The 24,391-nt window shown below is 42.2% G+C and overlaps 1 protein-coding gene, 1 long non-coding RNA gene and 1 pseudogene across 2 annotated transcripts in view; 1 reads left to right on the top strand and 2 right to left on the bottom strand.

Annotated features, from left to right (window-relative positions):
• Positions 1-499: 499 nt before the first annotated feature.
• Positions 500-7,414, bottom strand: LOC120064202 (annotated as a pseudogene).
• Positions 4,331-24,391, top strand: part of LOC120064203 (SPRY domain-containing protein 7-like) — a 33,164-nt gene continuing 13,103 nt past the window's right edge. Inside the window, exons 1-3 of the mRNA XM_039014602.1 lie at positions 4,331-4,647; positions 4,819-4,935; positions 20,091-20,257. Of these exons, the coding sequence (XP_038870530.1) occupies positions 4,551-4,647; positions 4,819-4,935; positions 20,091-20,257 (381 nt within the window). The 5' untranslated portion in view covers positions 4,331-4,550. The remainder of the gene's footprint in view (positions 4,648-4,818; positions 4,936-20,090; positions 20,258-24,391) is intronic.
• Positions 8,046-10,482, bottom strand: LOC120064204. Its single transcript, XR_005478578.1, has 3 exons — positions 10,152-10,482; positions 8,588-8,758; positions 8,046-8,213 (listed from the first exon to the last, which is right to left on the bottom strand). It is a non-coding gene; the product is annotated as an uncharacterized LOC120064204 (long non-coding RNA).

Below are 24,391 nucleotides of genomic sequence, written 5' to 3' on the forward strand. Positions count from 1 at the left end.
GTAGGCTATAATTTATTGTTGTGAATGGGATTTGAGAATTAGATTAGGCCAATTATTGCCTTTCAATTTTGCAAAAATAAAAAAGTCCCCATAAGCCAAAAAAGAAATTGGTACTGTGTTCATAACGCATCCTAGGCCTAAAGTCCCCAATTTTTGGGGGGAATAATGAAAATTAAATTGCTATATAGCCTAATGTGATATTTAGACAAACCATGCCGATGTCTGTATAGTTATGCAACATTCAACCTTGCCCCCCGTGGAGGTTAAATCGCACAGTGATGACGGATCCACAGGGAAGGCGAGCATCAAACAAGAATTTGGAACGCCTGAGCGAGTGCATGGCATTTCATAATGTCAGTATTTCATCTCACTTGAGCAGTATGCACACCAATAGAGAAGGCTTCACTTCTGACGTTTACCAGGAAAAGTGCACGTGCGTAAAACAGCCGGACAATTTTGGTGAAACCCCCTAAGTCACTCAAAAATAAAGATGACGAAAAAGACCAAATTGAAGTTTTATTAGGCAAAAGATGAGGCTGATGACACGGTATGTGGCGTTATGACAGACTGTCCGTAAAACTTAAGGCAAAAAATAAATCAAACTCAGACTTCCTAGGTGTAAATATTAGGCCTTTGCTAAATAATCTAGCCTATGACATGATCGTTATTTACTTTAATATGCACATGAGGTGACTCAGTCTTTGACTTGTAGTTGTCAAAGTGTTAGTGTGATCATATGGCTTGGAGAAGGATGGCTGGTGCTCCAGGACAGAGCTGCTGCTTAATATTCACCAAACAAGCTGTTCTCAAATCTGACAACATTCAATGTACTGCAATAGTGTTTTGATTCTCGTTAAGTGTTATGGTTGTTCTGTTTATATATTCTATATAAAATACTAAAATCATGATACATATGTGCTTGTAAATACTTGAATAGCTTTCTAGTGTTTTTTATAAATCTACTTAGGCCTATACTTTTACATATAGGCTTTCTATCAGACTGCTGCAGCTTGCTTCAGATCCAAAAATAACATATTTGGAAATCTAAAGCAACCTACAACGTCAAAGAAATTAGCTAGTTGTGTGAAAGAGGTTCAGGATACATTTCAGCCACGCACCCACCAGGCATCCACTACCTCTCTCCAGCACTGCCACGCACCGGTAGCCAGCTCCAGCCAGCCAGACAGCACGGGCAGGCAACTATGGCAGAGCGAGGAGACTTGGGCTGACACCACGGTTAGGCTGTCCAGCTGCGGAAGCACCAGGGCGTATAGTAACAGGCACACAACAATCACGATGATTCTCCCCAGCGTTCTGGCGCCGACACGCGGGGTCGTTGAGCAATACGCGCTACTCTCTTGGGGGACCGAGAGCTTGTCCACATCTTTGAGCTTCACCGAGTCCCAATTTTTGACGTCGAAGTTCCGGACCAGGTGACCGACATCCATGTCTATACGGGAGGGTAGTGTCGTTTCCCGGACAACGCGCAACTTCTCCCTGAACTCCTGCATCTGCTGGAGGAAGCAGAGAGGGTCAGTCACATTTCTGAAGGACTCAGCGATGTTGAGCGCGCGGCTCTGCTCCTCCAACACAGCGCTTAGTTTGTTAATCTTGGGATCGTAGGCTTGCATCACCACCAACTTCAGCGTCTCGAAATCAGAGAGGATCTCGTTTTTTTTGTGGTCCAGGGTGCTGATCAGTTTGACGAAATAGTCCGTTACTTTCTCTGCATCCCTGGAAACTAACTGGAGTGCATTTTTCTTACTGGCTTCCAGTGTCTCCAGGCAGGTTATGGTATCTGCGCGGCGCCAGCACTCCACTCCCTGGAACAGCTCCTCAAACGCAGCTTTCTCCTGCTCATATGCGTCTTCCAGGGCACAGAATTTATGTCCTTTATGGTCGCCAGTTGTTGCGCAAAATCCACAAATAAGTTTAAAGTCTGTGGCACAAAATATATTAAGCGGTTGACCACTGTGGTGTTTGCACAGCACCATCCTGGGTAAAAGTCTGATTTTGTTTTATTTCTCCACAATTCCGCGTAACGAGTAGTTGATCTGGAGGGTGTTTATGCCGTTTTGAGTGGTCTCCTTGCGGCAACTGGGACATTTGAATGGGGGTCTCCAAACGGGTCCTCGGTTGTTCCTCTCCAGAATCCCCTCCAAGCACTTCTTGCAGAAGCTGTGTGAGCACGGCAGAACTCGCGGGTCCTCAAAGAGACAGCAGCAAATTGGGCAGGTGAGGTCCTCCTCGAGAAGCTCCATGGTGTTCTGGGGAAAAAAGACAACCAGGATTGAGTGGAGAACTAATCGAAAATAATAGGTCAATACACTATTCATCAGTCATACATACCCGTTTATCTACATCACCTAGCAGCGCAATGATTCAGAGCCAGTGATGGTGGAAATGCACATCACTAGAATTACACACAACACTGTCTAAAACGCATGAAACTCCTGCGACTCCAGCGACTGGTGTTAAAATTCAGCCACCGTCAAAATGAGAAGCGTCGATGTGTCCGCGTAAAAGATGAAAATAGAAAGCGCTGTGGAACATCATGCTAGTTGCATTGGCTATTTGTCTGAAAGACGCTTCGCCACGGACCCTTACCTAAGTACAACGACCTACTTTTTAGTGTTCACACTAGATTTGTTTTGTTTTCTGAGACGACATATCACGCAGTCGTTAAAGTTGCACGCACAACACAACCGTTTCATCCAACTGTTCTATATGCAGAAGAGATGGTCACGACTAAAGTTCCCTGCCTCAACGGTAAAAGCCCGCTGAAACGTTTCCTTAGCAGTAGAAGCTATGCTACATAAACACAAACTTACGATTACCACTCGGTATAAACGAGTTGCAGTGTATAATTTAGATCACACACGAGTATGTCCTATTGGCAAGGTATTGGGTATGGTTATGACAGCTTTTGCAGGCGTAAAGCAACATGCAACTGGGAGAAGAAAAAAAAACTCACCAGCTGCTGAGACGCACAGTCCAACGTAATCATACTTCTTGTTGCTGTGCAGACTTCGCCCTTTCCGGGAGAAAAAATTAACCATTTCATGATCACAGTGCTATGCTGTGGCGAACCTTCCAGCTCCAAATAGCGCCCGATACAAGGGGCGCGCAGAAAATGAAACCATCTCAGTAATATTAATGGACAACGGTTTTACGCACACATTTTTTTAACGTTTCACAAACAAGATGCGTTTTCTTTTTCAGTACGAAAAATGCAGAGGATCCCTGCAAGTTGGAGTTGGGAGGGGGACTGTTGCCATGCAAAACATTACAGCATGAAAGACTGTCACAACCACTATGTTTTTAGTCACCCGGTTTTTGTTCACTGTGTCTATCGCTCCACTTTTATACATCATTATGAAGTAGAAACGATAATCTATTTAAGCAATAAGGCACGAGGGGGTGTGGTAATTGGCCAATATACCACGGCTAAGGGCTGTTCTTAAGCACAACACAAAGTGGAGTGCCTGGATACAGCCCTTACCAGTGGTATATTGGCCATGTACCACAACCCCCCGAGGTGCCTTATTGCTATTATAAACTGGTTAGAAACGTAATTAGATCGGTAAAAATAAACGTTTTGTCATACCCGTGCTATATGGTCTCATATACCACGGCTTTCAGGCAATTATCATTCATATATATATATATATATATATATATGTGTGTGTATATATATATGTATGTGTGTATGTATGTATGTATATATATGTATGTATATATGTATATCTAGGTATATATAGATATATATATATATATATGAACATCTGGTATGTGAGTTTGCATTGTAAATTAATGTTCAACCCCACCAATGCTCAGTGCATGGATACAAAGTAACCAATTGGAAGCACTATCAAAGGACTTAGTGATATGCTACTGAAAGTGCTCTTTACATTATTTATTTTTTAACTCACTGCATATAGGTCTACCCAGCAACAATAGGGGTGTTCATTATAGGCATTTTCCCCTTTTTTTGACAGGAGATGGAATTGCCACTCCACACACGATTATGTCATGTGTCCCAATGCTTGACCCATTGATAACCAATAGCTACTAAGTCACGTGTAAAAAAAAAAAATGTGTTGACCTTGATTTTCTTCCCTTGTTTCCATGCCATCAGGAGCATCTGCGTATCTTCGCAAGCAATGCGATTGGACGCATTTGAGAGGAGCGTATGTTTGGCTCATGACACTGTGTTATGGATCCCACCAGGTGTCCCTGTTTCATAATGATGGTAGCTTTTCTCATGAGCTCTTTTAGAGCTCGTTGACTTCGTCGATGTGACTCTGTTTCCGGATAATATTTCAGCGCAAGGAAGGTTTCCACTAGTTACCATGGCAACAAATTGGCTATATCGTAAAATTAATGAAAACTAAAATGTGCTTTGTGGTCTTAATTTAAGGTTAGGCATAAGGTTAGCAGTATAGTTTAGGCTTAAAAATCACATTTATAGAAGTTACATTGTAGAAATACGCGGGGTTTATGACTTTGTGGCTGTGGTAAGTAGAGACGACCGTGTAAAAATTGCTGCAATGTTTACGTGTTGTCTGGGATGCTGCGGAGATGGGGGAACCGGGAATATTCCTCTCAAAGAAATGCCCACCGTCCAGTTAGACACGCATCATATGGGTGAGAGGCAAAAACTTTCCGACGGTTGTGTTTTAAGCAGTAAAGGCCGGTCTGGTTAGCCTAGCTTGGCTAACAAATCAACGTAGCTTGCTAGGGGCCTAACGTCCACCTTGCTGTTTTCGGCACTGCAGTCGTAAATAAAAAAAATATTTAGATTTCTTTCTCCATCAGGCACCGATGTAGTCATAGTGAAGAGTGGCCGGAGAATATGTGGCACCGGTTGTTGCCTTGCCAACGCTCCCCTGCACCAAAACAAGAGTTACTTTGAGCTCAAGATCCAGTCCACAGGTAAGTAAATTATTGAAAATTAGTCCATATACTGTCCACCTGTCTGTCCAGTTGCGATATTAGCATGTAAATCTTGGTGAGGCAAACTCCCAACTTTTTTTTGATGCATGCCAGCAAAGCCACTACACAACACTAAACAATACATGATTGCACTATTTTGTTGTTGTAATTTATCCTTTATTTTACCATGTAAATTGACTGAGAACACGTTCTCATTTACAGCAACGACCTGGGGAATAGTTACAGGGGAGAGGGGGATGAATGAGCCAATTGTAAACTGGGGATTATTAGGTGACCATGATGGTTTGAGGGCCAGATTGGGAATTTAGCCAGGACACCGGGGTTAACACCCCTACTCTTACGATAAGTGCCATGGGATCTTTAATGACCTCAGAGAGTCAGGACACCTGTTTAACGTCCCATCCGAAAGACGGCACCCTACACAGGGCAGTGTCCCTATAATGGTGACAAACAGTGCCCACAAACTGTTAGGGCCTACATAAAACTGTCCCAACAGCAGAGTCCCAACACCTTACCACTGCTACACCTGGCTATCAGCGGAGCCTTGTCTGACAGCGAAACAGTTAATTTAGCCTCATTTTCTGCCGTAAAAAAAATATAGCTGATATGGTTGACTTGCTTAAACAAATGTGGTTTCTACTGACAAATGAGATGTACAAACTATGGCGTAAGGGGACAACGAGCGGCTAAGAGGCAATCTGTAATTTCGATTAAGACAATGAGCGAGCTAGGACGGACGTAGTCAATATAACTATTTGTTCAGCACTTTTGAAATGTACAGCGACATAATTCAGAACATAGGTTGTTCTTACAGTATTCTCCCTGTACACCAAGTCAGAAACGTAGGATAAATAAAGGGGGCATATAAGCAGACAATGAAAGTTCTTACAATATTAGATTACATTTCTCTAAAACAGGCTATAGGCTACATGTGCACCACCAAGTCAGAACAGTAGGCTAAATTGAGGGATAAAGGGACCAAATTATTAGGGTGAGGTGCATGGGCTACTAACAGCTTACTACACAACAAACACTTATGTATACTGTAGCTATGAAAGTAATACTATCTCCCTGGCATATTACATCATTTATGTAGCAGCATACAAGACATTTTTGGACTCACTTTGTTTTGATGTGCTCACTTTAACAGGAAGGTGGCGCGGCAGTCCTTAGTGGGCAAATTTTGTCATCAAAGTCTGGCATTCTCTGGATTTATGGTGCTTTAAACACAACTGGGAACTCGGAAATAAACAACGTCGAATCATGATTACGTCAGTGATCTTCAGGTCGGAGCTCTAGAAAGAGGATGTCTTCCTTTTTTAATTGTAATTATATATTTTTTTGATTGAATATTTGAAACATACAATATACTTGCAGTGAAGCCACTCAACAACTACACCATATCAGTCATCCAACAGACACCCATTCAGAGTGACACACAGAAGCATCCAGTGTCAATGCCCTGCTCAAGGGCACGTTAACAGATCTCCCACCAGGCCAAAAAATTTGAGCCCGAACCCTCCAAGATTCCCCCCACAGTTCCCCAATAGCTGTCCCTCAACCATTCGAGAGCCCTCCCACAGCCCCCCCCCCAAGAATAAAAATACAATTAATTCCATTCCCCACCCCCAAGAACCCCCCCAATGCACCAACAACCAAGAGAATGAACTAAAGAGAAAAAAGGAAAAGACAGAAGAAAACGGCAAACAATGCAAAAAACAAAAAAACAAATTACCAAACCCAAAAATAAAAAACAAAGGACATCAAGGACAACTAAAATCATAACAGCAATGCCAACTGTATATGTTTGTGTGCATGTCTGGCACTATTACATGTATGTATGTGTTCTTGTATGTGTTTATTTGAATGAGAGGGTTTGTATATGCATGTGTTCAAACACCTGCACAGCATCAGCCTCAGGCAAACCAGCATGAGCTGTAAAAACACGAGTTGTTTTGCTTGAAGTTATTATAATGAAGTGTCAATAGTTCTTAAATATTTCATTGCGTAGTGCTCTCCTGTGACTGTTAACTGACACATTTGCACATGTTTGAACATGAAGATAGAAAAGAATGTACCTGCTCTTTTATGTCCAGGAAGTTTACATCCTCCTTTTGGAATACTTTTGAAAGCCGCGTCAGGCGACGTGCTGCCACAAATCTGAGAGTTAGAAAAGTTTGTCACTCCACAATGATACATCAATTGACAATACAAAACAGGTTATAAAAGCCACATTGTGGACCATTCAAATACAGTTTTGAGTCCACTATAATTTATAATACATGTAGGCCTACCTGTACGTGGCACAGACAGCGTAGAGGCCCTTAGCAGTTGGGCACCGGTTCACCTCCACCTCAGCCAATACTGCGCTGCAGATTAGCCACGGCCAGGTGCTGGGACAGCCAGCAAACATCTTTCACTTCCTCAAATACATTTATTTTGAGTGTAGAATAGATGCAGTAGGTAAACAAGAGGAGACCAGAGTAGCCAAATGAAGAAATGTGATGCATAATCTCACCTTCACTTTTAAGTACTGAAGGCCCAAGACTTCTGTCTTGTTACTGCTTTTGGCAAAGTAACTATGGAGCTGCTGCAGGTGCTTGATAGTGTCCATATAGGGGACCTCAGCTGATGCATCTTTACAGGCCAGAGCAAGGCAGTGGGCAGCACAAGCCACAGGCACCGTCCACGGGAAGGCATCCTTTAGCTGTTTTGCCACACCACTATGTTGTCATGTTTGTATCACAGGACATACTGTAAAAAAAAAAAAAAGGAAGAAATTGTTAATGCTAAGACTGTGTTGTGTCCATACCAGTCATCACTGCAGCCCCATCAGTGCCCAGGACGTACAATCTCTGTTGGTATCTTTTTGATGTGCAGCACCACCTTGATGGCGGCAACGATGGTGTCTGCCTTACCACCAGGGACTGAGACCAGGTCGAGGAACTGGTTGTAAAGGTGTCCCTCTTGATCCATGTATCTGGAAAACATACAAAAATCCATACACAATTGCATTATTACTCATGGATGACTGTAGAATATCACAATTAAAAATAATTGTACAACTCTAATTGAAATAATACCTGACATGTAAATCCAGGTACTTATTAGTTGCCACATCTGTAGTTTCATCAGGCTCCAGGCCATTGGCTACAGATGTCTGGATGACATGGAGGATAGGCTCCTCCACTACTTGAGCCAGAATCTTCAACATTTCTTCCACTATTGTGTGACCTGTAGTTTGTGTTCTTGCCAATCTTCAAGTAAATGAGAACAATGTGAAATAAGTCAGGTGACATTTAAATAACAAGTGAAGAAAATATGAACAAAAACGCTTTGAGCTTTTGTGAAGTAGTCAGAACCCAGCAATTCAGCAAGGTCCAGCAGTTCTGGGAAGTTTGTGTGATGGGCCTGCTCCCGCTTTGTTAGATGGTACAGACATTTAAAACCCACAATGAGGCCTCGTGCTCACGCACTGTGGTTGGCTCGAATGCAACCATGACTGAGGAGCATGTGAACAGCAATAGACATAATGCGTTATTACTGAGCCACGGTTAGTGCACAATCTGAGACATCTTTTAAATTAGAAGACATTTTGAGAAATGGAAGGATCCAATAGAACAATCTTTACCTTTTGCCAGCATTGCATGAGCCCTCACACTTTCCATGTGGTGCTCTGTCCCTGAGTGCCGGTTAATATAGTCCAGCCGATGAATCTGGGCCCCTATTTCAATAAAAGGGTGCTTTGACACACCCCTCTTAGCAGTCTGTCTATGTTGACGGCACAGGCAGCAGAACATTCCTAGATGGGATGTAGAGTGTAGTTTAGTGGAATTACTGGTGTCTGGGGCAATACCTATTACAGATAGCAAGCATTACAAAACTACACATAATGCTGTAGGCCTTACTCCTCTCTTTTCTCCTTCCATCATCCCTCCTGGCTCTCTCCTCTGCTCCACTCTGTCCCTTATGCATCCCTACCTCACTCCCGGGATTCTGCCTTTTCTCTGTCTAGTAAAGTAAGCCATACACTTATAAAAACGATAGCTTAAGCTTTTAAAGAGTTAACGTATACTCACTCACTTTTGTACATTGCCTTGGTCCGTACAATTGACCTTATTTTAGCTCCCCAAAAACGTAATACAGATCAACTGTAATGTCAATACCATTGTAAAGCACAATTCCCCCTTTTCCAACAAAATCAATTACATGACCCCACACTGCCCGTTTCTGCATGATTCAAGAAGGCAATGAGCCCCGTCGGGTCTTTTTAAAAATGGCGGGTGGGAGAGCAAAACTAATGCGTGATAGTGAATTAGAGAGATGTGTGGGAAAATTGCTTTTTTTTCACTCGATCTGTCCAACTTATCACCTTATCGCCTCTAAAATGTAAATAACACTATAAAGAGTTTATATAATGTGTCATTACATACCTATTTGAAGGTTTGTGTCGAATTTGAATGCTAAAGTGATCACAGAAGTAAACAGCTGCTTTGAGAATGATGATCGCGTGCAGTGATGACGCAAAAAATGACTAGGTATCCCCCTTACCCCCGTCACTGTCCATTTCTTGTTTTTAAACGATGAGAGAAGTGCTACACCTGGTGGAGAGAGATTGTAAGACAGAAATAGTTGCTTTATGGGTGCTGTATGTTACGGCATGACACGTCACGATGTAACGGAGGGTCCGTTTTTTCAACTTTTCTCCAATACTATAGAGCCATTACCATGTCGATCAATGCTTGAATAGAAACGTAGTTCACACCCCAGATTTTGAAGTCAACACAGTTGCTACAGTCCCATTAGTTTTCTTTGTAGCCTCGTTTGAATGTTGCGGTTGCGCACATTTGTACGGAATGGGGTGAGTTTACGTTAGCTAACTAAATAAAGTTTCATTCAGGCTGATTTGACAGCTAGCTAAGTTGTTACCTGACACTTTTCTCTGCGCCCCATTTCTCTTTCGTTGCTGTGGCGGGAAATATTTCAAACTAATGAGGGGAAAAAATCTAATCGTGACCGATAAATGTAGCTATCTTGCTTGCACTTGAATCTTCCATATGAACTAGCTAACTTGCTAGACTAGTAACGTTTGTTAACCATGTTTCTATCGCTAATATTATAGATCTAAATGATGTTAGTAGAGTTTTTAGGTTATAGCTAGCTTATGTAGTTAACTAGTTGGCTAGCTAACGTACCTTTCTTGCAGGTTCTCACGTAGGTGCACTCTGACGTGATTCAAGTCAATTGTCTTTCGTGCCGCAAAGCTTCTGTGTTGGGCACTGGTCCCTGGCGTGCCGTTTCTCGCGCAGGTTCACTCTGAAGTGATTGAAGTTATTGTGTTTCGCACTGCAGAGCGCTGGTCACTGGCGTGCTGTGTTTCTTAAGTTGCAGGCTGCCTGCCACAGCTCACAGAGCTAAATAACCTTCAGAACTATGTTGAACCCAGACAGATGATCTATTTACCAAGAAAAGCGAATTTGCTTTACAGAACTTTATTGAAACTGTGTTTGGTAGAAATAGGATGTTTATTTTTGTGTGGCGGCAATGATTCTGCCCTGGCGTAGCGCCACACGTAAATGAACGCAGAGGAAACACTGACGTGATTTGATGTCATTTTATCTGTGGCCAATGACAGCCTTCTTGGATGGGCACTTCTAACTCTGGCAGCACCGGTAGATTTTTGCGGTGAGGTAGTGTCCCCCTGAGTGACAAAACACTGAGCCAATCACGGCGCAACTAGAGAACATTACCAACCGCTATTCTCCGTATTTTCCGTTGGCTGTCCCACCACCACAGAAAGCACTGAGCTAGGCTGAAGCACCTGCATTTTGGAGCTGCCTTACTCATGAAAGCAAAAAAGAGACCATGTTTGTATGCGGCTTTATTAACTCAATGATTATTATTATTATACTTTTTTTTTTTTACATTGTTTGCAAACTGATATGTGACACGCATGCAAATCACACATTTATCAAAAAAAAATTAAAAGCTAAACAGGTGGGGCTCTACCTGCCCTGAATGACGGGTCGCCACTGTGTCTGTCTGTGTGGGAGATAAAATAGATAAGTTACTAAGGGTAATGTCTTTTGGTGTGGGTGTGCGTGCACAGAAGGCAGGGTATGTACTATGTACCCCATTCATACTGTAGATGCTAACTGTTTTAGCACCTATTGACAATAGTAGCTTCTGACCGGGGGTGTTTTGTTAAGCGCCCCGATGCTAGTCTAAACATTAACACCCATTGCTTGCGATACGTTTTTGGAAACATAAGGAATGTATCTTTCATATCAGTGTGAAATAATTTTCAAAAAAACAAAAGGTTCAATTACTACATATTCCATGTCACATCGCTTGGTTACAGAAGACATAGGTGGCTACCTGTGCTAATTGGCTATCTAGCCTGCTCTGAACACCTGTGTGTAAGTGTAACTGGAGAGGAAGTGTAGTTCATCAACTTCTTTGGTATAAAGGCATTCGTAACAATATGTGCGTTCCGCCACCTACTGTGCGGGTGGATAATAAAGATCCCCAAAATGAAATAATGCAGGGTAAAAAAGGAATAAATGATAGTATGGATATACAGTTGAAGTCGGAAGTTTACATACACCTTTGCCAAATACATTTAAACTCAGTTTTTCACAATTCCTGACATTTAATCCTAGTAAAAATTCCCTGTCTTAGGTCAGTTAGGATCACCACTTTATTTTAAGAATGTGAAATGTCAGAATAATAGTAGAGAGAATGATTTATTTCAGCTTTTATTTCTTTCATCACATTCCCAGTGGGTCAGAAGTTTACATACACTCAATTAGTATTTGGTAGCATTGCCTTTAAATTGTTTAACTTGGGTCAAATGTTTCGGGTAGCCTTCCACAAGCTTCCCACAATAAGTTTAATAAGAATTTTAGCCCATTCCTCCTGACAGAGCTGGTGTAACTGAGTCAGGTTTGTAGGCCTTCTTGCTCGCACGCGCTTTTTCAGTTCTGCCCACAAATTTTCTATAGGATTGAGGTCAGGGCTTTGTGATGGCCAGTCCAATACCTTGACTTTGTTGTCTTTAAGCCATTTTGCCACAACTTTGAAAGTATGCTTGGGGTCATTGTCCATTTGGAAGACTCATTTGCGACCAAGATTTAACTTCCTGACTGATGTCTTAAAATGTTGCTTCAATATATCCACATAATTTCCCTCTCTCATGAAGCCATCTATTTTGTGAAGTGCACCAGTCCCTCCTGTAGCAAAGGACCCCCACAACATGACGCTGCCACCCCCGTGCTTCATGGTTGGGATGGTGTTCTTCAGGCTTGCAAGCATCCCCCTTTTTCCTCCAAACATAACGATGGTCATTATGGCCAAACAGTTCTATTTGTGTTTCATCAGACCAGAGGACATTTCTCCAAAAAGTACAATCTTTGTCCCCATGTGCAGTTGCAAACCGGAGTCTGGCTTTTCTATGGAGGTTTTGGAGCAGTGGCTTCTTCCTTGCTGAGCGGCTCTCTCAAGGAGAGTGATAGAGTGCTGCATAAGATTACCTGGCCTCCACAATCACCCGACCTCAACCCAATTGAGATGGTTTGGGTTGAGTTGGACAGCAGAGTGAAGGGAAAGCAGTCAACAAGTGCTCAGCATAGGTGGGAACGTCTTCAAGTCTGTTGGAAAAGCATTCATCACGAAGCTGGTTGAGATAATGCCAAGAGTGAAGAATCTAAAATACATTTAGATTTGTTTAAAAAAAGTTTTGTTTTGATGTCTTCACTATTATTCTACAATGTAGAAAATAGTATTTAAAAAATGAGTAAGTGTGTCCAAACTTTAAAAAACGGAAAAGTGGTGCATGATTATGTATTCACCCCCTTTGCTGTGAAGCCCCTAAATAAGATCTGGTGCAACCAATTACCTTCAGAAGTCACATAATTAGTTAGATTGCACACAGGTGGACTTTATTTAAGTGTCACATGATCTCAGTATATCTACACCTGTTCTGAAAGGCCCCAGAGTCTGCAATACCACGGGGCACCACCAAGCAAGCGGCACCATGAAGACCAAGGAGCTCTCCAAACAGGTCAGGGACAAAGTTGTGGAGAAGTACAGATCAGGGTTGGGTTATAAAAAAATATCAGAAAGTTTGAACATCCCACGGAGCACCATTTAAATCCATTATTAAAAAATGGAAAGAATATGGCACCACGAAAAAAACCTGCTAAGAGAGTCCTGCCCACCAAAACTCACGGACCAGGTAAGGAGGGCATTAATCAGAGAGGCAACAAAGAGACCAAAGATAACCATGAAGGAGCTGCAAAGCTCCACAGTGGAGATTGGAGTATCTGTCCATAGGACCCCCTTAAGCTGTATACTCCACAGAGCTGGGCTTTACGGAAGAGTGGCAAGAAAAAGTTATTGCTTAAAGAAAAATAATTGGTGTTTGCCAAAAGGCATGTGGGATACTCCCCAAACATATGGAAGAAGGTACTCTGGTCAGATGAGACTAAAATGTAGCTTTTTGGCCATCAAGGAAAATGCTATGTCTGGCGCAAACCCAACACCTCTCATTACCCCGAGAACACCATCCCCACAGTGAAGCATGGTGGTGGCAGCATCATGCTGTGGGGATGTTTTTCATCGGCAGGGACTGGGAAACTGGTCAGAAATGATGGATAGCCCTAAATACAGGGATATTCTTGAGGGAAACTTGCTTCAGTCTTCCAGAGATTTGAGACTGGGACGGAGGTTCACCTTCCAGCAGGACAATGACCCTAAGCATACTGCTAAAGCAACACTCGAGTGGTTTAAGGGGAAACATTTAAATGCCTTGGAATGGCCTAGTCAAAGCCCAGACCTCAATTAAATTGAGAATCTGTGGTATGACTTAAAGATTTCTGTACACCAGCGGAACCCATCCAACTTGAAGGAGCTGGAGCAGTTTTGCCTTGAAGAATGGGAGAAAATCTCAGTGGCTAGATGTGCCAAGCTTATAGAGACATACCCCAAGAGACTTGCAGATGTAATTGCTGCAAAAGGTGGCTCTACAAAGTTTAGACTTTGGGGGGGTGAATAGTTATGCACGCATAAGTTTTTTTTTCTTTTTTTTCTTGGTTGTTTCACAATAAAAACAATATTTTGCTTCTTCAAAGTGGTAGGCATGTTATGTAAATCAAATGATACAACCCACCAAAAAATACATTTAAATTGCAGGTTGTAAGGCAACAAAATAGGAAAAATGCTAAAGGGGATGAATACTTTCGCAAGCCACTGTACATACTGTCCTGACTTCTGGTATAGCAGTGTGTGATGAAGAGTCTAATACCAGTGGTGGAGTGTTGCCTGGAGAAGTGGATATACTCTAATTTTGCCAAAAACTTCCCAAATGGCCTGCCCGGCGATGGAAAGGTGCCCTGTGTGAAAAATTAAATGAGAAACAGTGACATACACTCTGAATGATCTAAAATTATAAATCCCATATTGGTCTTTCACAGTCAGGCCAACCCAAGCTGTACTGTGCAAGTAGGCTCATAGTAGGTCTACTATTGAATAGGGCTGGAAATTGTCAGGGACCTCACAATACGATATTATCACAATACTTAGTTGCAGTGTGAAGAAATAATAGTTTAATCTAAACATTCTGATGTTTCATCAGCCTTTATTAATTGATACGGCGTATATGTCTCCACTACACTACTTTGAAACATATCGTGGGGATTTAAGTGAGTATACGCAATGCCCGCTGAAAGATAAGTGGGTATATGGCGTATACCTGCATATACCCTCCACTACACCATTGCTAATACCCCTTTTGAGCCAAGCCGAGCTATACTGCACCAGCTTGGTTACACACCCACCATAGTTGCTGGAACCATACTGGAAAGTAAAAAAAAAACTGTCAAAGCTAGTGTCGTGGAAATTCATTCTTTATAATCATCTTTATTTAACATCGATGAATTATTACAATAATGAAACTGGGCCGAGTAGCCTACCCGTTACAGACCATGCTGTTTCTTATATACAGTTTAAGTCGGAAGTTTACATACACTTAGGTTGGAGTCATTAAAACTTGTTTTTCAACCACTCCACAAATTTCTTGTTAACAAACTATAGTTTTGGCAAGCCGGTTAGGACATCTACTTTGTTCATGACACAAGTCATTTTTCCAAAATTGTTTACAGACAGATTATTTCACTTATAATTCGCTGTATCACAATTCCAGTGGGTCAGATGTTTACATGCACTAAGTTGACTGTGCCTTTTTAAACAGCTTGGAAAATTCCAGAAAATTATGTCATAGCTTTAGAAGCTTCTGATAGTCTAATTGACATCATTTGAGTCAATTGGAGTTGTACCTGTGGATGTATTTCAAGGCCTACCTTCAAACTCAGTGCCTCTTTGCTTGACATCATGGGAAAATCAAAAGAAATCAGCCAAGACCTCAGAAAACAAATTGTAGACCTCCACAAGTCTGGTTCATCCTTGGGAGCAATTTCCCATCTGTACAAACAATAGTACGCAAGTATAAAGACCATGGACCACGCAGCCGTCATACGGCTCAGGAAGGAGATGCGTTCTGTCTCCTAGAGATGAACGTACTTTGGTGCGAAAAGTGCAAATCAATCCCAGAACAACAGCAAAGGACCTTGTGAAGATGCTGGAGGAAACAAGTACAAAAGTATCTATATCCACAGTTAAACAAGTCCTATATTTACATAACCTGAAAGGCCGCTCAGCAAGGAAGAAGCCACTGCTCCAAAACCACCATAAAAAAGCCAGACTACGGTTTGCAACTGCACATGGGGACAAAGATCATATTTTTTGGGGAGAAATGTCATCTAGTCTGATGAAACAAAAATATAACAATTTGGCGATAATGACCATCGTTGTGTTTGGAGGAAAAAGAGGGAGGCTTGCAAGCCAAAGAACACCATCCCAACAGTGACGCACAGGGGTGGCAGCATAATGTTGTGGGGGTGCTTTGCTGCAGGAGGGACTGGTGCACTTCACAAAATAGATGGCATCATGAGGAGGAAAATTATGTGGATATATTGAAGCAACATCTCAAGACATCTGTCAGGAAGTTAAAGCTTGGTCGCAAATGAGTCTTCCAAATGGACAATAACCCCAAGCATTCTTCCAAAGTTGTGGCAAAATTGGTTAAGGACAACAAAGTCAAGGTATTGGAGTGGCCATCACAAAGCCCTGACCTCAATCCTATAGAACATTTGTGGGCAGAACTGAAAAGCGTGTGCGAGCAAGGAGGCCTACAAACCTGACTCAGTTACACCAGCTCTGTCAGGAGGAATGGGACAAAATTCTCCCAGCGTATTGTGGGAAGCTTGTGGAAGGCTTCCTGCAACGTTTGACCCAAGTTAAACAATTTAAAGGCAATGCTACCAAATACTAATTGAGTGTATGCAAACTTCTGACCCACTGGGAATGTGATGAAATAAATAAAAGCTGAAATAAATCATTCTCTTTACTATTATTCTGACATTTCACATTCTTAAAATAAAGTGGTGATCCTAACTGACCTAAAACAGGCCATTTTTACGACTAAATGTCAGGAATTGTGAAAAACTGAGTTTAAATGTATTTGGCTAAGGTGCATGTAAACTTCCGAACTTCAACTGTAGCTGATACCAAGAATGCTCAGTCATGGCTGGTTCAACGCTTTCCATATAGAATGGGGGGCACCATAAGCCACTTTGGGTTCATCCTCTGGTGATCTGCTTCTGTTGTCTCCCAGATTCCAGGACTATTAGGAATACTGAGGCCTTCGTTCTGTTCCTCCAGGCTATCTTGGTGACATCCAACACATCTTATCTATGGAATGCCAGCTTTAGGTTTTTAGGCTCCTCTCAGTTCACACAGACATTTAATAGAACATAAATGTCTACTGTTTAGTTAAGTATAGAATTGTCAAATATCCAACAAATCAGAGAAAGATTACATATTTACATCACACTAGCCAAAACATTGACTAGAAGGAAAGCTCTCAAAATGACCATATGCCAATATACCGTGCATTCGGAAAGTATTCAGACCCCTTACACTTTTTCCACATTTTGTTACGTTACAGCCTTATTCTAAAATTGAATAAATACAAAATGTTCATCAATCTACACACACTACCCCATAATGACAAAGTGAAAACAGGTTTTTAGACATTTTTGCAAATGTACAAAAAATGCATAACAGAAATGCCTTATTTACATAAATATTCACACTCTTTGCTATGAGACTCGAAATTGAGCTCATCCTGTTTCCATTGATTATCCTTGATGTTTCTACAACTTGATTGGAGTCCACCTGTGGTAAATCCAATTGATTGGACATGATTTGGAAAGGCACACACCTGTCTATACAAGGTCCCACAGTTGACAGTCCATGTCAGAGCAAAAACCAAGCCATGAGGTCGAAGGAATTGTCTGTAGAGCTCCGAGATAAGATTGTGTCAAGGCACAGATCTGGGGAAGGGTACCAAAAAATGTCTGCAGCATTGAAGGTCCCCAAGAAAACAGTGGCCTCCATAATTCTTAAATGGAAGAAGTTTGGAACCACCATAACTCTTCCTAGAGCTGCCCCCCCCCGGACAAACTGAGCAATCGGGGGAGAAGGGCCTTGGTCAGGGAGGTGACCAGAAATCAGATGGTCACTCTGACAGAGCTCCAGAGTTCCTCTGTGGAGATTGAAGAACCTTCCAGAAGGACAATCATCTCTGCAGCACTCCTACAATCAGGCCTTTATGGTAGAGTGGCCAGACGGAAGCCACTCCTCAGTAAAAGGCACTTGACAGACCACTCTGATTTTGTCAAAAGGCACCTAAAGGCTCTCAGGTCATGAGAAACATTCTCTGGTCCGATTAAACCAAGATTGAACTCTTTGGCCTAAATGCCAAGCGTCACGTCTGGAGGAAACTTGGCACCAGCCCTACGCTGAAGCATGGTGGTGGCAGCATCATGCTGTCAGGATGTTTTTCAGCCACAGGGACTGGGAGACTAGTCAGGATCGAGGGAATGATGAAGCGAGCAAAGTACAGAGATCCTTGATGAAAATCTGCTCCAGAGCACTCAGGACCTCATACTGGGGCAAAGGTTCACCTTCCAACAGGACAAAAACCCTAAGCACACAGCCAATACAACACAGGAGTGGCTTCAGGACAAGTCTCTGAATGTCCTTGAGTGGCCCAGCCAGAGCCTGGACTTGAACCCAATCTAACATCTCTGAAGACACCTGAAAATAGCTGTGCAGCGACGCTCCCCATCCAACCTGACAGAGCTTGAGAGGATCTGCAAATGGAGAAACTCCCCAAATACATGTGTGCCAAGCTTGTAGCATCATACTCAAGAAGACTCAAGGCTGTAATCGCTGCCAAAGGTGCTTCAACAAAGTACTGAGTAAAGGGTCTGAATTCTTATGTTGTGTTACAGCCTGAATTTAAAATTGATTACATTTCAATTTTTGGTCACTGGCCTACACACAATACCCCATAAAGTCACAGTGGAATTATGTTCTTCAATTTTTACTAATTAATTAAAGCTGAAATGTCTTCAATCAATAAGTATTCATCCCCTTTGTTATTTTAAGTTGGTTAAGAAGAACTTCTTATTTACCATGACGGCCTAAATACAATGATAGCAAGCCTAAATAAGTTCAGGAGTAAACACTTTTAACAAGTCACATAATAAGTTGCATGAACTCACTGTGTGTAAAAATTGTGTTTAACAGGATTTTTTAACGACTACCTCATCTCTGTACCCCACACATACAATTATCTGTAAGGTTCCTCAGTCGAGCAGTGAATTTCAAACACAGACTCAACCACAAAGAGCAGAGAGGTTTTCCAATGCCTCACAAAGAAGGGCACCTATTGTTAGATGGGTAAAACATTTTTAAAAAGCAGACATTTGAATATCCCTTTAAGCATGGTGAAGTTATTAATCACACTTTGGATGGTGTATCAATACACCCAGTCACTACAAAGATACAGGCATCCTTCCTAACTCAGTTGCCAGAGGGGAAGGAAACCGCTCAGGGATTTCACCATGAGACCAATGGTGACTTTAAAAAAACCTTTGTTTCAGAGTTTAATGGCTATAATAGGAGAACTGAGGATGGATCATCAACATTGTATTTACTCCACAATACTAACCTAATTTACAGAGTGAAAGGAAGCCTGTACAGAGCAAAAATATTCCAAAACATGCATCCGGTTTGCAACAAGGAACGAAAATAATACTGCAAAAAATGTGGCAAAGCAATTAACTTTTGGTCCTGAATACAAACTGTTATGTTTGGGGCAAGTCCAATACAACACATTACATTACAGAATACCACTCTCCATATTTTCAAGCATAGTAGTGGCTGCCTCATGTTATGGGTATGCTTGTAATCGTTAAGGACTGGGAAGTTTTTCAGGATAAAAAAAGAAACAGAATGGAGCTAAGCACAGGCAAAATCCTAGAGAGAAACCTGGTTCAGTCTGCTTTCCAACAGACACTGGGAGACAAATTCACTTTTCAGCAGGACAATAACCTAAGACACAAGGCCAAATATACACTGGATTTGCTTACCAAGACAACATTGACTGTTCCTAAGTGGCCTAGTTACAGTTTTGACTTAAATCTACTTGAAAATATATGGCAAGACTTGAAAATGGTTGTTTAGCAAAGATCAACAACCAATTTGACAGAGCTTGAAGAATTCTGAAAATAATAATGGGCAAATATTGTACAATCCAGGTGTGGAAGCTCTTAGAGACCCAGAAGAGAGGCTCTTAGAGATCCAGAAAGACTCACAGCTGTAATCACTGCCAAAGGTGAATCTAACATGTATTGATTCAAGGGTGTGAATACTTATGTAAATGTTATTCTGTATTTCATTTTAAATACATGTGCAAATATTTTTTTAAACATGTTTAGTTTGTCATTATGCGCTATTGTGTGTAGATGGGTGAGAAAAACATATATTTAATCCATTTGAATTCCGACTGGAACACAACAAAATGTGGATTAATTCAAGTGGTATGGATACTTTCTGAAGGCACCTTATTTGCACCTCTGTAAACTTCTTGTGAAATGGTTTAAAAAGCAGCACAGTACGGTTTGTGTTGGGAAACTTGTTTTTAAGGTTCTGAACTCTGTGTGCAGGTATATGGGGGATAGGTGTGGCCACTCAGAAGGTGAACCTGAACCAGGTCCCCATGGGGCGGGACATCAACAGCCTTGTCTTGAGGCATGATGGCTCGGTGTACCACAACAACGAGGAGAAAAACCGCCTGCCTGCCAACAGTCTTCCACAGGAGGGGGACATCGTGGTGAGTGGACTGGTTTGGTGGAGCGCAACAAAGTCATACGAAACACACTCAAGGTCTATATAAAGTGTCAATAAACATGAGCTATAACAACTCAAACAAAGCAAGGAAAGCACATGGCATACTTGACAAACATAGGCATATTATTATATTCTAATAAACAAAAGGAAGTCCTCAACTCCAGATACATAGGCAAAAAAACTTACTTGCTCAATAATGCATCCAGGTAATGAAGGGAATAAACTTCAAAAGGTAAGAACTATAAACTAACAGTGCAAATATCATGGAACAGCTATATGGAAACTCCATTATCATGGTACTTCTTAATGGTAAGTTTACAAACGTATGTTATGGCAAGTATAATCAAAACTTGTATCTCTATGGTAAGTGGTGAAATAAGTACAACTAGTTATAATTGTGATGGCTTAGCAGATAATATGAAAAGATGATCAGTCTTTACCTAGCTAAAAGAGAAGGAATATAATATCTGGTGTTTACAGGAAACTCATTCTATACCTTTTAGATGAAGTTGAGGTGGAAAATGACTGGGGTGGGGGGGGGGTATATTTCTCCCATGGGCAAAGAAACTCAAAAGGGGTGATGATATTAATGAACAATAATTTCGATCCAAACGTGCAAACTGTTCAAATGGATCCGCAAGGAATGTGGATCCTTTTAAATATGCTATTGAACCATAAACAGATTTGGCTCATTAATCTATACAGTCCAAATAATGATGATCCACGCTTCTTTGAAAATATATATAATAATTGATCGATCTTACAAGCAATACATGACTCAATTATTATGGTGGGAGATTATAATACGGTTTTAAGTACCTCAATGGACCGTAAAGGAAATCGCACTACAAAACGATCACCCTAATGCACCTCATGCACACAAGGAAATCCTGAATATTATGGATATATTGGAACTAGTGGATATTTGGAGGCTTAAATATCCTAACCAAGTGAGATATACAGTACCAGTCAAAAGTTTGGACACACCTACTCATTCAAGGGTTTTTCTTTATTTTTATTATTCTCTACATTGTAGAATAATAGTGAAGACATCAAAACTATGAAATAGCACATATGGAATCATGTAGTTAAAAAAATGAAAATATATTTTATATTTGAGATTCTTCAATGTAGCCACCCTTTGCCGTGATGACAGCTCTGCACACTCTTGGCATTCTCTCAACCAGCTTCATGAGGTAGTCACCTGGAATGCTTTTCCAACAGTCTTGAAGGAGTTCCCACATATGCTCAGTACTTGTTGGCTGCTTTTCCTTCACTCTGCGGTCCAACTCATCCCAAACCATCTCAACTGGGTTAAGGTCAGGTGATTGTGGAGGCCAGGTCATCTGATGCAGCACTCCATCACTCTCCTTCTTGGTCAAATAGCCCTTACACAGCCTGAAGGTGTGTTTTGAGTCATTGTCCTGTTGAAAATCAAATTTTATTGGTCACATACACAGGGTTAGCAGATGTTAATGCGATTGTAGCGAAATGCTTGTGCTTCTAGTTCCGATTGTGCAGTAATATCTAACAAATAATCGAACAATTTCACAACAACTACCTTATACACAAAAGTGTAAAGGAATGAATAAGAATATGTACATATAAATATATGGATGAGCGATGGCCGAACGGCATAGGCAAGATGCAGTAGATGGTATAAAGTACTGTATATACATATAAGATGAGTAATGTAGGGTATGTAAACATTATATAAAGTGGCATTGTTTAAAGTGACTAGTGATACATTTATTACATCCAATTTTTGATTATTAAAGTGACTAGAGATGACTCAGTATGTTGGCAGCAGCCACTCAATGTTAGTGATGGCAGTTTAACAGTCTGATGGCCTTGAGATAGAAGCTGTTTTTCAGTCTCTTGGTCCCAGCTTTGATGCACCTGTACTGACCTCGCCTTCTGGATGACAGCGGGGTGAACAGGCAGTGGCTCGGGTGGTTGTTGTCCTTGATTATCTTTTTGGCCTTCCTGTGACATCGGGTGGTGTAGGTGTCCTGGAGGGCAGGTAGTTTGCCCCCGGTGATGCGTTGTGCAGACCTCACTACACTCTGGAGAGCCTTACGGTTGTGGGTGGAGCAGTTGCCGTACCAGGCGGTGATACAGCCTGACAGGATGCTCTCGATTGTGCATCTGTAAAAGTTTGTGAGGGTTTTAGGTGACAGGCCAAATTTCTAGAGCCTCCTGAGGTTAAAGAGGCGCTGTTGCGCCTTCTTCACCACGCTGTCTGTGTGGGTGAACCATTTCAGTTTGTCTGTGATGTGTATGCCGAGGAACTTAAAACTTTCCACCTTCTCCACTACTGTCCCGTCGATGTCGATAGGGGGGTGCTCCCTCTGCTGTTTCCTAAAGTCCACGATCATCTCCTTTGTTTTGTTGACGTTGAGTGTGAGGTTATTTTCCTGACACCACACTCCGAGGGCCCTCACCTCCTCCCTGTAGGCCGTCTCGTCGTTGTTGGTAATCAAGCCTACCACTGTAGTGTCGTTTGCAAACTTGATGATTGAGTTGGAGGCGTGCATGGCCACGCAGTCATGGGTGAACAGGGAGTACAGGAGAGGGCTGAGAACGCACCCTTGTGGGGCCGCAGTGTTGAGGATCAGCGGGGTGGAGATGTTGTTTCCTACCCTCACCACCTGGGGGCGGCCCGTCAGAAGGGCGGAGTCGAGACCCAGGGTCTCGAGCTTAATGACAAGTTTGGAGGGTACTATGGTGTTAAATGCTGAGCTGTAATCGATGAACATCATTCTTACATAGGTATTCCTCTTGTCCAGATGGGTTAGGGCAGTGTGATTGCGATTGCGTCGTCTGTGGACCTATTGGGGCGGTAAGCAAATTCGAGTGGGTCTAGGGTGTCCGGTAGGGTGGAGGTGATATTATGATCCTTGACTAGTCTCTCAAAGCACTTCATGATGACGGAAGTGAGTGCTATGGGGCGTAGTAGTTTAGCTCAGTTACCTTAGCTCAATTACCTTAGCTTTCTTGGTAATAGGAACAATGGTGGCCCTCTTGAAGCATGTGGGAACAGCAGACTGGGATAGGGATTGATTGAATATGTCCGTAAACACACCAGCCAGCTGGTCTGCGCATGCTCTGAGGACGCGGCTAGGGATGCCGTCTGGGCTGGCAGCCTTGCAAGGGTTTTTTACTTACGTTGGCTGCGGTGAAGGAGAGCCCGCAGGTTTTGGTAGTGGGCCATGTCAGTGGCACTGTATTGTCCTCAAAGCGAGCAAAGAAGTTGTTTAGTTTGTCTGGGAGCAAGACGTTGGTGTCCGCAACGGGGCTGGTTTTCTTTTTGTAATCCGTGATTGACTGTAGACCCTGCCACATACGTCTCGTGTCTGTGCCGTTGAATTGCGACTCTACTTTGTCTCTATACTGACGCGTAGGTTGTTTGATTTGGGAAGGTTTTAATAGTCACTGTGGGTACAACATCACCAATGCACTTGCTAATAAACTCTCTCACCGAATCAGCGTATACATCAATGTTGTTGTCTGAGGCTGTCCGGAAGATATCCCAGTCCACGTGATCGAAGCAATCTTGAAGCGTGGAATCAGATTGATCGGACCAGCGTTGAACAGACCTGAGCACGGGTGTTTCCTGTTTTAGTTTCTGGCTATAGGCTGGGAGCAACAAAATAGAGTCGAGGTCAGATTTGCCGAAAGGAGGGAGAGGGAGGGCTTTGTATGCGTCGCGGAAGTTAGAGTAGCAATGATCCAGAATTTTGCCAGCCCGGGTCGCGCATTCAATATGCTGATACAATTTAGAGAGCCTTGTTTTCAGATTAGCCTTGTTAAAATCCCCAGCTACAATAAATGCAGCCTCAGGATATGTGGTTTCCAGTTTACATAGAGTCCAATGAAGTTCTTTCAGGGCCGTCGAGGTGTCTGCTTGGGGGGGATTTACACGGCTGTGATTATAATCGAAGAGAATTCTCTTGGTAGATAATGCGGTCGGCATTTGATTGTAAGGAATTCTAGGTCAGGTGAACAAAAGGACTTGAGTTCCTGTATGTTGTTATGATCACACCACGACTCGTTAATCATAAGGCATACACCCCCGCCCTTCTTCTTACCAGAGAGATGTTTGTTTTTGTCGGTG

The sequence above is a fragment of the Salvelinus namaycush genome, chromosome 19 (assembly GCF_016432855.1).
Source record: "Salvelinus namaycush isolate Seneca chromosome 19, SaNama_1.0, whole genome shotgun sequence".
Classification (NCBI taxonomy): Eukaryota; Metazoa; Chordata; class Actinopteri; order Salmoniformes; family Salmonidae; genus Salvelinus; species Salvelinus namaycush.